At 37.0% G+C, this 16,712-nt stretch overlaps 1 protein-coding gene across 5 annotated transcripts in view; it reads left to right on the top strand.

Moving 5' to 3' along the window:
• Positions 1 to 11,593: 11,593 nt before the first annotated feature.
• PTPRC (protein tyrosine phosphatase receptor type C) overlaps positions 11,594 to 16,712 on the top strand; it is a 120,503-nt gene continuing 115,384 nt past the window's right edge. For all 5 annotated transcript variants that reach the window (XM_015543850.2, XM_015543851.2, XM_015543852.2 and 2 more), the window contains exons 1-2: positions 11,594 to 11,700; positions 11,782 to 11,897. In XM_015543850.2, the coding sequence (XP_015399336.2) occupies positions 11,825 to 11,897 (73 nt within the window). In that variant the 5' untranslated portion in view covers positions 11,594 to 11,700; positions 11,782 to 11,824. The remainder of the gene's footprint in view (positions 11,701 to 11,781; positions 11,898 to 16,712) is intronic.

Consider the following 16,712-nt stretch of genomic DNA (forward strand, 5'->3'; position numbering starts at 1 on the left):
TTAGTAGCAGCAGTATCTGAGAAAACATAACTAATTAAAGCTGAAACTTCCTCTTTGGTACTTTAAATAATAATCTTGTCCTATAGAATTGTACAGGAACATGATATTTTTCCCTTTTACTTTCGTTCACTACCCACTCTGGTATCCTTGTTAGAGTGCTTATTTAATTTTTTTTTTACCATGAAAATTTGTTACTTTACATATTAAATTTATCAGCAATCCATAAAAACTAAAGTGTCAGGACTACTTGACAAGTAATAAGGTATCACAAATACTATGCTTCTCCTGTAAAACAAGTAACTTAAAAAAATTTTTTTTTTAATGTTTTTATTTATTTTTGAGACAGAGGTAGACAGAGCATGAGCAGGGGAGGGGCAGAGAGAGAGGGAGACACCGAATCTGAAGCAGGCTCCAAGCTGTCAGCACAGAGCCTGACGCAGGGCTCAAACTCACAGACTATGAGATCATGACCTGAGCCAAAGTCGGACGCTTAGCTGACTGAGCCAGCCAGGCACCCCAAAACAAGTAAATTTTTAAAGATAATACTCCTTCAGTACCAAAAAATTTCAATGTTTGACAATCATCTGAAAGAAAACTAAAATAATTCTTTAAAGTTTTTTTTTTTTAACATTTATTTATTTTTGAGAGTGAGAAAGCAGGAGAGGGTCAGAAAGAGGGAGACAGAGGATCTCAAGCAGGCTCTGCTCGGTGAGCACAGAACCCAACATAGGGCTCAAACTCACCAACTGTGAGATCATGACCTGAGCTGAAATCAAGAGTTGGCCACTTGACCGACAGGCCACCCACTAACTAAACTAAAACTAAAACTAAACTAAAATAATTATTTTTTTTTAATTTTTGAAATGTTTATTTATTTTTCAGAGAGCACGAGCTAGGGAGGGGCAGAGAGAGAGGGAAAGACAGAATCCAAAGCAGGCTGCAGGCTCTGAGCTGTCAGCACAGAACCTGACGCGGAGCTCTAACTCACCCGCCATGAGATCATGACCTGACCTGCAGTCGGATGTCTAACCGACTGAGCCACCCAGGTGCCCCTAAACTAAAATGATTCTTAAGACCTAAGTGTATCCTGAAGATTTGAACCATCTTATATTCATCAAAAAAATTGAACACACACACAAATACACACATACATGAACATATATTTGTTCATACATACATCACCTACATTTATATCCTATCCTATCCTATCATATCATATCATCATATCATATCATATCATGTTATATTTGTGCATTTGTCATTTTTCTCCCTGACCTGAACTCCTAGGAGGCATGGATAATTTTCACTTATTTTTATATGCACTTTATATGCATTGTTTCTACACATAGTAGAATGTTTTGGCACTCTCTCGTTTCTACTAAGTTTCCTTGGAAATTTTTGTCTTATCCAAAGTCAGGGTATTTTTGGGAGAAATGTCTAGCCATCCCCTGAAACTTATATTTATTCCCCCCTTCCATAGTATGCTGGCTAGTAGATGCCCAACCGGAGACTATATTTTCCCATTACTCCCCTTCCCTTGTATCTGGATCTGACAATATGACAAGTTATTGTCCACAGCGTGGGTGGCAAAGTATTGTGTGTCACTTCCAGGCCAAGGTTTTTAAGAATTGTATGTAATTTATCGAGGCTTTCTTTCCCCTCCTGCCAGTAAACACACACAATAGCAAGGCCAGGGAACCTTGAAGTCTCCAAGTGGAAAGGATCTGGTCCCTGAATCACTGTGTGGAGAAGGTCAACGGACAACCTCAGAACGGCAGCTTGGTCTGTTTTGCAACTGAGAAATAAGCTCCTTCTGTGTTGGAGCTTCTATAGACATGAGGGGCTATTTATTCCAGCAGGTAGCATTAGCCCTGATGAACAGAGAGCTCATTAGAGTGAAAGAGACTTACATTAAAACAGAGCTAAATCTTCGGAAGATATGTTCATTCTGTTTCCTTTTGTATACAGCACAGAAAATGGATTTGTCTTTGTAAACGGGAGGAATAAAGGCACCCAACTAAGCAAGTATAGCAGACATAAGACATAATTTTGTAACCTTAATTCAGGTGTCCAAAAATCATCCCACTTCTTCATTTTCTGTAACTCAATCTAGGTCTAAACCTCTGTCAATTTTATACCAGAAAGAGAAGGACTATGGCAGGGTTGCAAAAAGTGGTTCTGTAAACCTTGGACTTCCCAAATACATTAAGAAGGATGTTGTAGTTATTTATGCATTTAATAACTAATTATAGTCCACCTCTGCCCGTGGGATAGAATAGCAGTCCTCATGAAACAAATGCTTTGGTGGAACAGAAAGACAGAAACGAAATAATCACCTAAACAATATGGCAAGTCCCATGAAGAAGATGAGAAAAAAATACTAGGAGAAGAATGGGAGGTTATCTAGTCTAATCACAGAAGTAAAGAAAGACTTCTTATGGACAAGGATGATAGATCCTATCTATAGGGTTGGAAGAATATTGCTACATAGGAGAGTTTTATTATTTTTTAAATTTATTTTTAATTTTTTAAAAAGTTTTATTTATTTTGAGGGGTGGGGGAGGGGCAGAGAGAGGGAGAGAGAGAATCTCAAGCAGATTCCACGCTGTCAGCACAGAGCCTGACGCAGGGCTCAATCTCCTGAACTGTGAGATTATGAGCTGAGCTGAGGTCAACCGACTGAGACCTCTCTGAGTAAAGGGTGGAAAATGGATTGGCGAGTGAGAAATCATTTGGGGGCAGATATAGGCCAAAGTGTTAGAAGGCCATTTTAGCTATTTATTCAAGCGATATTAATAATTTGGACTAAGGTGGTGGTGGTGGTGTAGAGGGAGAGAAGCTGCTGGATTTGTGATACAGTTAGAAAGAAATATGGAGAGAAGCTGGTGATGGATTGGAGGAACTAAGTTTTGAGAGTAGTCCCGAGGTTTCTATTTTCACAATGGGATCGCTGGTGGTGACGCAGATTGAGGTAGACAACACTAGAATAAAGTCATATTTGGGGGACAACGATTACTAAATGAATCCCTGCCCCGGTGTGTCCACTGGGTCCATTTTCTAAGCCTGTAAGTTCCCTTGAATCCTAGCTACACTGCTAGAGTTCTAATTATTTTCCTGGATGCTCTCATGACATCTTGGGACACTCTTGTTTTAAGTACAGTGGACAGAGTAAAACATACAAAAGTCAGAGTAGGAGATAAAAAGCACAGAAGACTAGACCATAGGGAAAGCTGAGTGTGGGTCTCCTACACACGTGACTCACAAAGTTATACACCACACATCTCTTCTCACTCTCCAAAGGAGTTCAACTTCTCAGAAACCACCCTAAGACGTACTTTTGCCCAACTCAGTGGCCCAGGCAGCAGGTTTTCTCACCTTTTTATTCTCAGAAGCAGCAGCTATGATGCTTAGTTAGGCAGGGTTTTGCAGCAATTGCAACTCTCCATTCATTGGTTTGTAAAAGAATATGTAGAACTTAGACGTCCATGGCATTGGCCTTGTTCCTCATGGACAATGTAACCCACACAGTATTTGTCATGAAGCACTTGATCTTGGTGTGGCAGCAAGCATAAAAGGACTATAATTCTGCACACAGGGGCTTTCGGGAGAGGGGCCAGATGACCAGGCCCCCAAGTGGGCCTTACGTAAGCAAACGCAATGAGAAATTTATGTTTTCCAAATTGACTTTTAATAATACAGGACTTTTCACCCCGAAATAGCGTGCTGTATTCCATGTTGTCAACCTAAAGAGAAACTCAAGATTGCCTCTCACTGAAACCAGCACAACCAGGGCTTATGTGTTAAAGACTCGGGACAAGTCAGAGTAGAGAATGAGTCTTTTCGATGTGTTGCAGTGATTGACCAACGCAATGCGCAGTGGCTTTAAGATGCCAAGAACTTGACTGTTAAGAATTGCAACAGATTGAAGTTCTAAGAACACATGACATCAAATTTATACATACTCTCCTGTGTTTGGCCCTTGTTTTATTTAATTTAGTTTTCTTTAATTTACCAGAGTCCAATCCATAGCTCATCTAACACTCTTTACTTTGTGACTCTGTATTACAATCTGGGAACATCTGCACACCTATGTTCTTTGAAATTTTGAGATCTGCTGTTAGCTTTTTTGTAAAAAGTTTTTTTTTTTCCATTGTCCTTTTGGACTAAGTGCAAGCTGGATTCAAAAATTTTAACTTAAAACTGCATACTTTGCAACTTTATTTAGTTTACAGCATTGCCCACTGGTTATTTTTTGATGTTATGCTGCTATTCCACTGTGCTGTCCAGACCACTGTGTGATTCAAAGATGGGCCTTTAGAAATGTTTTATGAAAAAAATATGTAAAACACAGACAACCATTTAACATTACTTTGAAATAATCAGAGCTACCAAGAAAGCAGCAACCACCAATCACTGCTTCCACACTAAATTGGTGAAAAATTTGAGAGTTGTTCAAGTGACAGAAAACTGCACGCAGGTGCACACACATCTGAGCATCTGGGTAGACAGGGTGTGGGGGAGGCCTCCGTGACAGTTGAGATTATAGCAAAGCGTGCATCATATTTTGTTTTTTATTTTCTATCTTGTTGAAGAAGTAATAATACTATGTGGGTGCAGTTGTGAAACTAAGTTAACTAATTAAATAAGCATGCAATAAATGATTTAGAGTGAACATGTTATAGTTAAAGCATACACAATAGATTATAAATGGAGTCATGACTTCTATCATATGCCATTGTATTTTCCAATATTATAGTTTAACATAAATTTGGAAGCTAATACATCTACAGTGCTGTATTTGCTACATATCCTGTACATGCATCTAGCTATGCAACTATCACAGTCCAGAAAGTCATTCGTTGCCAGGAGGCAGTGTCGAAAGAAATCCAAAGAGAGAATTCAGCTTCCTGTAGCCTTCAAAGGAATCAACAAATGTTAAACATGGTTTGTTATCAGTAATGTGGGGCCTGACGTGAAACATACACACCTCAGCTTAGAGCTTTTGGAACAAGAATGACATGGAATCCGTGGAAGATAAGGCCAGAATGGAATAGTCTCTTAGTTTGTTAAAAGCTACAAGACTTTCTTAGTGAGGCAGATTTGGAAACTGGTATCAGAATTCATTGCCTATAGTTCTTTGTATATATTATCAGTTTATTAAACAGTCTGAACTCACTGAGATATAAACATATAATAATTGTATGTTTTCCTTGCCACTGGTCAGCTATAGTGCTACGTCTCATTGATTTGAAGATACATATCTTATAAAACATATTTTAACATCGCTGAAATCAGGATGCATCTAGCAATTGACAGTGCCTTTAAGTCCATTAAAGAAAACTGAATAGAGAATTTCCTTTTTCCATGTCTTAACAATATATAGGGCAGGTGTCATAACTTCGTAGTTATTTTTTGAGTGCAAAAAAAAAAAGTTTGCTCCAGCAAATCAAACCTTTCTACCTCATGTTCAGCTTAACTTCTTCACTTCTTAACTTCATGTTCACTTCACAGGGCTTTGCCCATGTGATTTGCAGAAGGGAAATGGTACAGTAGGGTTCGAGGGGAGCTCCTCTCTGTCCCTTCGTTACTCCTTTTTGTTTTGGTTGGGGCTGGAAGGAGTAATACAATGTATATTCTATTATATATGTTTTTAATTCTAACTCAGTGTGCTCACATTATTAATTGGATATTTGCCACATTAATTAATTTCATTCTCAAAACAACACTGAGGTAGTATGGTTAGCTCCATATAAGAGAGATTCAATACTTGCAAGAACTTATATATATAAGAACATATACATTTATATATATATATATATATGATATGTATATATCATAAAGATGTAAAAGTATTCCCTCCTTTGTGCTCTTAGAACATTTTGTTAATTGATAACAGTATGTATCAAATTTTATAACTGCTGCTGTTAACTAATTTGGTCACTTATTTAACTGGTAAACATTTCTACTGCTATCACCCTTCGTCCGTACTATAGCAAATCTCCCCAAGCTTATTGCTGGCTCTACTCTTGCCAACTCCCAATATGTTGGCCACACCATGGTTTCATATGTATGTCTTTCCATTCATTCATTCAACAAATATCATTTATGGCAACCACTGTACTAAGCATCCCTTAGACCTCATGGTTTACCATCCAGAACATAAGTTAATGTTCTAGGGGGAAGGTGGTTATGAATAAATAAACATATCCCTAGATTCGGAGGGAAAAAAACATGATTTTGAAGCAGAAAAGAACATAGAAGGGCTTCTTTGACAATGGATGGTCAAGGAAACTTGACTGAGAAAGGGACATTTAAGCTGTTCCTTAAAGAAAGCTACGTGAAGAGTGCATGGTGGGAGTGGAGGGGGAAGGGCATTCTTGGCAGAATGAAGGGCACGGGCCCTGAAACGGCAAAGAATTTGGCATTTCAAAGAACAAAAAGACCAGGGTGGCTGGCATATATAGTGAACAAGGTGGAAAGTGGCATTAAACGAGTTGAGAAATGTGAGCCAAAGTTGGATTTTATTCAATGTGCAAAGTGGAAAAAACCACTGAGGTTTTAAGGATCTCTCACAACTTTATTTGTACTTAGAAAAGTTCAGATCTGTTGCTCCATGGAGTACATACTGAAGGAAAATAAGATAGAAGCTTGAAGATCAGTTAAAAGGCTGTGTGAGCAGTGATGATGGCTTGGTCTTAAGTGATTGGAAATGCAGCACAGTTAAGATGGTGGGGATAGAGGGGTGCCTGGGTGGCTCAGTGGGTTAAGTGTCTGACTCTTGATTGCAGCTCAAGTCATGACTTCACGTTCATGATTTCGAGCCCCTCATCGAGCATGGAGCCTGCTTGGGATTCTGTCTCTCCCTCTCTGTCTCTCTCTGCCCCTACCCCCTGCCCCCTCAAAATATATAAATAAATTTTTAAAAAAGGTGGCGGAGACAGAATAAAAGGGGCCTGGTAATAAATTGAATGCAGTTATGACAGAACAGGAGAAATAAAAAATAACACTAAGGCTTCCATCGTAAGTTATATGATGTTTGTTGATGCATTTGCAGATACGGATTGAGAGTTAGGGCAGGTTTAAAGAAAACTTTCACATTCCACTGAGTTGGTTGTGAGGTAATCTAATGTACCTGTCAAGAATGCACTACCAAATGTGAATCCCGAGATCTGAACTGTAGATCTGACTGGAGGTATGTGTTTTGTAAGTCATCAGCATGAAAGAGTTCACTCGGAAAGAGAGAAGTGGACCCAGGGCTGAACTTTAATGTATCACAATACTTAGAAATCAGATAGAGGAATAGAACTCAACATGGCAGCTGCTGAGGATAAGACAATGAAGGTCAAGAAAGAACAGTGGGTAATGGTGTTTTGAAACTGGCAAAATATAAGGATTGGAGGAGAGGCTAACCATATTTAATGCTGATGAAAAATCGCATTAGATGAGAAATGAGTGATGGTATAAGATCTGGCAAATTGGATATCATTGGCAAGAAGATTCAAGAATAATGCTTAAAAAGTTTCAATAGCTCTCCATATCTCTTAAGATAAAGTTAAATCTCTTAGAACCACAAAGCCTAGCAGAGTTTGGTATCATCTCCCTCTGACAATTCATGTTTTGTTGTTGTCGTCGTCGTCGTCGTTGTTTTCTTTCTTTTTCATGTCTACTTCTTTTTATTTAAATTGAGATGTAATTGTTACACGACATTGTGTAAATTTAAGGTGTGCAATGTGTGGATTTGATACTTTAACATATTGCAACATTCCAGGCTTCAGCTTCTGTTTATGCCAGCCACACACGCCTTTTTCTGTTTCTTGAACACACTATCCTTTAAATACATGATTCTTTCTGCCCAGAATGCTCTTTTTTTTTCTCCATACGCCCACTTAACTTCCATTATTTTTTCAGGTATACCTTCATTGATTTTTCTTTCAGGCAAACCTCACCTCACTACTAGACCAAATACGCTGTTACATCCTTAAATCATAACATCAAGTACTTCCTGTGTGCTAAAGTTGTCACAGTGATTATTTAATTATTGTCCCTTTCACTGGAGTGTAGATTCCATCAGGGCAGGGAACGTGTCTGTTCTTGTTCACCATTCTTTCTTCACATTACAAAAAATAACTGTCTTATAGGTTAGGAAATAACTATGTATTTGTTGAATGCATGAATGGATAATGTCTGCTTCTGGACTCAATCTCATGTAATCTGTTTCTATCCTTACATAACATTATTATATGATAAAATATCTGGAAAGTGATGATTAATTTAAATAAGATATTATTTACTTATTTAATATGACAGCTTTAAAAATCTGTTACAAATGAATCAGCTGTGATTATTTTGAAATTTAACTGATCAAACTTTGAGATTGTTCTGGATACATCCTATTTCAACCACTCAGAAAGTACCATACTCTTTACAACATATACATTTTTTTAACTTTATTCATTTATTTTGAAAGAGACAGAGACAGAGACAGCGCAAGGAGAGAGAGGGAAGGAGGCAGAGAATCCCAAACAAGCTTTGTGCTGCTGGCACAGAGCCCGACACAGGGCTTGAACTCATGAGACCGTGAGATCATGACCTGAGCCAAAACCAAGAGTTAGATGCTTAACTGACTGAGCCACCCAAGTGCTCCTCTTTATTACATATATGTTCTGATGTTGCTTCCATATATCTATATATGTGTGTGTGTGTGTATGTGTGTGTGTGTGTGTGTGTAAATTTATCAGCAGCCTACCTACTTTCTCTCTCAGAATCAAGACAGTGGATCACATCAGTTTGCCACAAATAGTCCTATTTCTATGAGAGTTTGGTGCTGCCTGCCTAGGGCCTGGAGGCTAAGCCCATATATCATAAAGCAGGGATTTCTTCAGATGACCTGTGGAAAGGCCAGCTACTAACCAAACTCTTGACTAGGTCATCCAGTTTAGTACCGTCCACTGTCACAGGGGAACTATGATCTTTCCCCCCAGCAAACTGTTAGGGTCTTCCTTCTTGTCTCCATCCTGACAGTTTGTGTCTCAAGGATATCAACCTTCTGGCTCACCTTTGCTCCATTCTGAAAACATCTGAATTGAGCACATATTTATTTTTTGGTATCTGTCTACATTAGGCTCTATTTCTTTAAAAAAAATTTTTTTCATGTTTATCTTTATTTTTGAGACAGAGAGAGACAGAGCATGAGCGGGGGAGAGGCAGAGAGAGAGGGAGACACAGATCTGAAGCAGGCTCCAGGCTCTGAGCTGTCAGCACAGAGCCTGATGTGGGGCTCGAACTCGTCAACTGCGAGATCATGACCTGAGCTGATGTCGGAAGCTCAACCTACTGAGCCACCTGGGTGCCCCTAGGCTCTATTTCTTTATAACTTTGTAGCATACAATATAAATTTGGCTACCCCAAGTCATACTTCCTGTAGATACTAAACTCAACTTTAACACATTAAAACAAGCACATACAATTCCATTCATGTAGTGTTAATTAATTTCAGTATATCTTGGGTAGAATCTCTCTGGCCACTTGTCTAAAACGGAGCTGAACCTCCTAAGTTCTTACTATTTCTTCAAATCCATGATCTTCAAAGCCCTTTTAAAAATACCTCTTTAAGGCTTCTAAACCCCTCCTATCTTTAGCTTGTTATAGAGTATATTTCTTATACTTAACTCCCTTGAATGTCATGCACTTTCTTCCTGGCCTCTAGCTTTGGCAAATATTCGGCCATAATAACAAGCTAACAGAACACAAGTATTGGCTTAAAGATATTTAAAGCTAACCCCCGGATAGTTTTCCATTGCAAATGTATTTGAAGAAATAGACTCTGTAGCTGAGTACTTACGTTTGTGACCCCTGGCACACAGTTTTCATTAGGCTTACCTACCGAAGAGTAGTCCCCACAGTCACAACTATTTTATTTAGGAAGACATTTGCAAAAAGGGCGACATCATTTTTATCAAATCAATGTTCTACTTTTTAGAGGTTAAAAATGATAAAAATACATAGTTAAAAAGATTGGGGAAGGAAGTGAGAAAAAGGAAGGGTAGTAAAACAAGAAAGAAAAAGAACATGAAATTTGGGGATGGTTCAAAACTTACTTTGTCTACTTCTTAGCTGTGAGAACCTGCAAATCACCTAGCCACTCTGAACTTTATGGGTCAAATGGGGAATAATAACATTATCTGTCTGAAGTGTTGTACAAATTAGATTATGCAGTTAAAGTGCTACGCATATTCCTGGCCAGGGCAACACCCCCGTAAGTTAGCTATGAACTTAATAATAAAAGCAAAATCATACCAAAAAATCTCATTTTAATGAGATTTTTTTAAAAAAATGAGATTATAATGAGATGTTATTACTCAGAATTTCACATGTGGGATTATTTTTATTTGCTCAAAGAGGAGGTGTGCAAATTTGGCTCTGTAGTTCCCAGCAGTCAACATAAGAGTAAAACAAGTAAGTTGGTAAATACAAAAAGTTTTATTTACTTAAACACAAGAAGCCTGCAATAGTGTTTTCTAACCAAGGATTGAAGTTACCACAAGAGTTCTGCTTGTCTGTAAGTCCCTTAGGTGTCCTGTGTGGCTCCAGTAATAATCCTTGTGTACATGTGCACTAGTCTTTGTAGATGAACCAGATATTGTGATAATGATACCAGTTTGTTTAATTGTATCACAGGATTCATAGCAGCTTTTTGCCAGTATGTGTTTTCCTAATCAATGGACTTACTAAAAACACCATCAGTATCAGGGAAAATGCTCTATGTTAATTTGCTGTCTTTTAATCAAAAAAATTGTGAAAGTATTGCTGAAGGGGGGCGGGAGGGAAAAGGTTCACTTCTGTTAAAAAAAAAAAAAACGAACAAAAAAAACCCCCAGTTCTCAATTTCATTGCCCTTGATTCCCTCATCAACAGCACCAAGAATCTCTCAAGCCAGGGACAGCATTCCTTTTTTGAAGCAGGATTTGCTGCTGTGGAAGTGACCTTCTGATTCCATTCCTAGCACCACGAGGAGCTCTGTGAAAGATTTGGGGCAAACCTGTTCAGCTTTCTGAGAGAGTGCGTTTGCATAGAAAATGGGTTTGACCTCTAAAACTGTCCTATTGGTGAAGTTTGAATGCCTGCCTGGTAAACGACCCTGGTTGCAAAAAAAAAAAAAAAAAAAAAAAAAAAAGAAAACAAAAAAAACACAAAAAACAAAAAAACCCAGGTAGGTCACTCATCTGGTCATTTTGAGTCAAATACAGGTATTTTCTACTAATTCAATCACTCACTGTGTCATCTTGCCAACCCCCATTTTGTTATACCCGTCCTGAATCTATTTTATTCCTTCTTAGGTAAGAGAATTATTGATTATTTTGGGGTGGGGATGTTATTCTTTTAAGTTGTAATGAATATTGTAAGGGAGTACTATTTGGATACTTAAAAAACATCTTTCTTGAAGGAGAAAAATCTTTTAAAAGGCCTAGAAACTTATTCAAGTAATTAGTTACTTGAATTAAGGAAGTAAGATGCTTTTGCACTGACTTTGAACAACTTTCTTGACTTCCTGCAAAGAAGATCCTTTACAGTATTTTTGGAGAAGTTAGTAAAACCGAATCTGACATCACTACCTAGCAGTTTGTGTAGCTAGCAAAGTGGTTTGTTCTTGGGGTAACAGAGGAGGAAATTGCTCCCTGTCTGATAAGACAACAGCAGAGAGTATGCACTCATTTCTTTTATTTTTTATTCTGTTTCGCAAAGAAAAACGTTTGCAAAGATAACTATTATTTTGCCTTTCAGAAGGACGCATGCTGTTTCATAGGAATACAGCTGATTTCCAGATATGACCATGTATTTGTGGCTTAAACTTTTGGCATTTGGCTTTGCCTTTCTGGATACAGGCGTGTTTGTTACAGGTAAGTACAAGTATATTAATATGTCCTTAGTTATTTTTTTTTCCTTGTGGAGGGATATTGGTTTGAAATAGACATAAAAATAAGTTAAGTGTTGGTGACTGAAAATGAGGAAGCTCACGAGAAAATGGTCAAGGCTATTGGAGCTCAGAGAGACCTGGCTTGCTATGTGACAGAATACATTGTTTCTGTTTAAAAAGGCATAAATGTTTGGGGGAAAAAAATCACAATTTAAAAGAAACTTGTCTGACTGTATCTTTGTTTGCAAAGTGTTCAGTTCAAGGATATTACAAAAGCAATGCTGTTACTTAACCCTCAAACGCGTAAACATAAGTTTATGAAAATCTGAGGAGATCTTAATGACAAAATAAGTGAATTTTCATCCTTTTAACAGAAAATGCCTTTTTTGAGTCATAATATGGCTTCGGTAGCATGTAAGCCACTCTTTCTTTTTGAACTGGAGTCTGCTTCCTCAAATTTTGATTACTACTAAAATATTTTATTGAATACTTATCTATAGGATAGTTTAAATAATCCATTTGGGAATTTAATAAAATTTTCATTTTATGCATATTCTTAGCACAGAATGTATTTTAAATCAAGATTTTGGTTTCTTCTCAGTAGTTTTAGTGATTATTTGCCTTGGAAATTGTTACGGGGCCACCGCCCTTCCTGGGTGATGGGTAAATATTAGAGCCTTGTTGCAGTAAAAATACTTAAACTCATAGGAATCATGCAAATGCTGTCTTCTGTAGGAAAATGTAATGGGGATCTCAAGTACTCATTTAAGCTGGAGATCTTTGGCTACATGCTATCCATTTAATGGACATTTCTTGAATAGTTTCAGTTTGGATCATGAGTGCATTTCAGTTGATTGTTAAACGTAACTAATGAATTATGTTAAATATACTCCATATGATGTAGTATCTAAAAGTTGTTTTTCACTATGGAAAGGACATTGAAAGTGGCATTTTTGCAGAAAATCCAAAGAAGTTTAAAAAAAAGAAAAATAATTAAAAGTCTCGCTTACTGGAATTCATTGAAATCTGTTTTCGACTTTCCACCATTCTTCCTTCTTCTAAAAGGCAGGGCGGTAGCTACCTCCTGAGCTGGTTATGTGGTCAGTTGGTATTTTGTGTAATCAGGGAGAGTGGAAAGCAGTGGAAGATACTGTTGTGTTTTTAACTGCAAAGGTGGTCTAAAATTTTTTGTATGGATACAGCGTTTTGTTTTAGTACAGAAAATGTCTATCAAGGGAACTTCCCTGTAAAGTTAGCTATCATGATCAAAAGCAAACTGTAATGAATAATGATTTTAGCAGGGTGGTAATAATATGTGGATTATCATAAATCAGAATGAATATTCATTAAAAATCCTCATTCAAGAACGGTAGCAAAGCATTTCTAAATGAGCACAAAGAAACACTGAAATATTTTGTAGGACACAGAGGAAACCACTATGAAATTTCATCTCAGTCAATTAAGGATTTTTACCATGAGAAATATCTTCGAACTTATGGTCAAAATAAGAAAGTATAAAATTATCTAGAAACTTTTGAATCTATTTTGCTAAACAATTTGTACTTAAATAAATGGAGAGATATACATAGATTTATTTTGAAGGATCAAGCTTAACTTCAATTGTTTATGTAAATATTGAGAGCAAACATTTTTCTAAAAGGCATTGATAGTCTTCCTGGAATCAATACTTTTTTTTGGAAAAAGTAGATATAATCATCTGCGTCTGCATATCTCATTTATCATCCTTTAAAGTTCTGAGAGTCATTTTGTGATTCAATGTAGGATTTGGGAAGTTATTAATGCTTTAAATTACATATTTTTCTTTATTAGCAACAAATAAGTTTGATCATTATCTTTGATTTTACTGTGTTAAAATTGAGTTTAGGGATCATAGGAAATATTAGGCTTTTAGGCATCACATTTATATTGTGTACTCTAATGGAATAAAAAAGTAGAGCCAAATGTAGACAGACATCAATTAATGGACAAATATATGCACAATTCAGATATGTCATTTAATCCCTAAAATACAAATACAGAAAGGCAAAGTTAAACTTTGCCATGGCAATCATGCTGGGGTGAGTTTTACACAAAAGTTTGCAATCTCTTTGCTCTGTGCCTCTTTGCCATGATAACCGGAAACCAAAACTCTGTTGAACATTTCTAAATAATTCTAGGAGACGATGATGGTTTTGAGAATGCAGATAATGATGAATGTTCTTTGACTCTAAACCAGGTGCGATGGCAGGCGAAATCTATCACTCTATACCATACCAGCTAGGGTACATGGGTTATGTTATGTGAGTTATGAGTCATATCACTTTAGAGTCATTTCCTGGTCATAATTCTTCATTTCTCCATCTACATTTAAAGAAATATTTCATGTTACAAACATGTACTATGCCTTGAACATCACACAAGTTTTCAATACAAAGTATGAATTGACATTTGATTAGCAATCAGTAAGTTCTGAATATTCCACAATTTATCTTTTATGAACTTTTTATAGATATTTTTCTTTAAAAAAATCTGCCTGTGATCCTTATCATTGCCAGAACTTGAAAGGCATTTTGTAAGGGAAAAGGTAAGGTGGACTTAGGAATCTGTCTTTCCTTTTTCTCTCTTGCTCTCTGTAGCTAATGAGAGGGTCAGAGTGGTTAGCTTGAGCTAAGTCTTTTCTCTATTCTGGGCTACTTCATAGACGTCAACCAGTGACAATTAGCTAGTGTAGGAATATAGATTTTTCTACACTCTTCATATAAATACACATATCCAGATACACACACATATATATTCTAGTTTTTATATGTGAGTTTATAATATACACACACATATATCTACCTATCTATCTTCTGGTTCTTCGTATTTGTCTGCTTTTAAATATTGGGGTTCTATGGGCTTTAACCGTTGGTCAGTTTTATTCTTATTTTCTATCATTAGAGTTCCTTATGAAGACCTGCTATGTGTTGACGATCCTGATTCCTCATCTCCAGACTCATTGCCCTAAGTATTTAATTCCTCCTCTAGTCTTGTAATTTTAGTTTTTAACAGTCTCTACAATATTTTCCCCTTCTTCAATTCCATCGACATTGCCTTAATTTATGCCTTTATCATGTTTTACCTAGAATATTATTATAGTTTCCTAATCTACCTGCAGTCTCATTCATTTCTTTCCTTGTTCTACGCCTTAAAAAGAAAAGGGGGAAAACAAAACAAAACAAAACAAAACAAAACACCTTCTGGTATCTTCTCATTGTCTTCGGTATACGTGCTCAACTCCTTGCCAGAACGACCGAGTCCACCACTGAGCTAGGAGCTGGGCCTGTAGCTGGGCAGGGATTGTTTTTTCTTTTTTTCTTGTATGATTCATTAAACTAGAACTTGCAGTAGCCAGTTGCAACACCGCTTGGCTCGTCTACACTTCCTCTGGACCTCTAAGGCTCCGCGATAGTTCTATTTCTCTTCCGTCACTCATACCACAAAGTATCTCCACTGAAACTGGACACTTGTTACCACCTTTCCGTGACACTTTCCACATACTAATTCAATTTGTTGTTGGTGGTAGTGTTAGTATTATTATCTACCAATGAGTGCATTTACTTCTATTGTAACCTGTGTGAAAGCGGAAACTCTCATCTGTAACTGATTTACCAGACACTGACAAAGCAATGGGCGTTTTTTGACAAAACTGAAGATTATAATGACGGAGGTGAGAGAGGATGAGTACAAAGAATTTCAGAAAGAGAGGACAGAAGAAGAGACAAAGCTTGAGATGAAAAAATTAGCCAACGACAAAGTGGAAAGATAGAGTTAGACAATGTCGTCAAGATTAAATAAAATGATTTTGGATCTGGATCTTTATAGGCTTTGCCTTCTTAAGAATTTAATTCATGATTATTATTTTGCTATTTCCTTCTTTTCCTTCTTATTTGGAAATACCATCCTAACTTCTTAAAAATCTGTAGTTCAAGAATGTTATTCCCAAATTTTCCCTGGCCTACTCTTTGGACGTTTTTGGCTAGTGGCATTTCATTTGGAGGGTTAGTTTTGTTTTTCAGATACAGATGCCTATAGGAAGAAAAGTAAGGAATGAGACAGGGGCAGGGGCATAACGCATCTAATGGGGACAAGACAAATGGAATCAGATCCAGTCCTTGCAAATTCAGGCATGGACACTGGTAGGGCTGGGGGACTATTTTCAAGGGCAGGTGGAAGATGGCATCGCATTGTGTGCACACAGAAAATTTGTAGAGAGTCTGGGCATCATTTCTTCCTCAATAATGTGATAACAAATCTCAATTTGGATAGGCACGAAGCCGAGATTTATGGTCAGGTTGGTCAATTTCGTTGGTGAAAGCACAGTGTGAACACAGACAAGGTTTTCTGTTCAGATCATGTAATGTAAGTCACTTTGGTGCAGAGGAAGGAATTTGTTATCCCCACAGACCTTTGATTTTTTTTCAGTCATCTTATAAATTTATGGGAGTATTTACACAGGATAAAATTGGAATGGAAATGGAGCTAAATCTCAGTTTAAACTTAATTTCAGTCTATTTTAAATAGCTTTGTTGGTACTAGATACCCAACCACATACTATTTACTGATTACTAAAGGACAGTGCTATAACTTTTATATACGTAAACGTAATACTCTAAAAAAGGATGAAGAAAAAAATGGAATACTGCAAGCGATTCATTTAGCCATATGATGTGATATCTATTTCTGCATAATACTGAAATATATAGACGTATATTGTATACATGGCTATAACCAATATTTAGATGAGAAAATATCTAAT

This window comes from Panthera tigris, chromosome F3 (assembly GCF_018350195.1).
Source record: "Panthera tigris isolate Pti1 chromosome F3, P.tigris_Pti1_mat1.1, whole genome shotgun sequence".
In the NCBI taxonomy this organism is placed as follows: domain Eukaryota; kingdom Metazoa; phylum Chordata; class Mammalia; order Carnivora; family Felidae; genus Panthera; species Panthera tigris.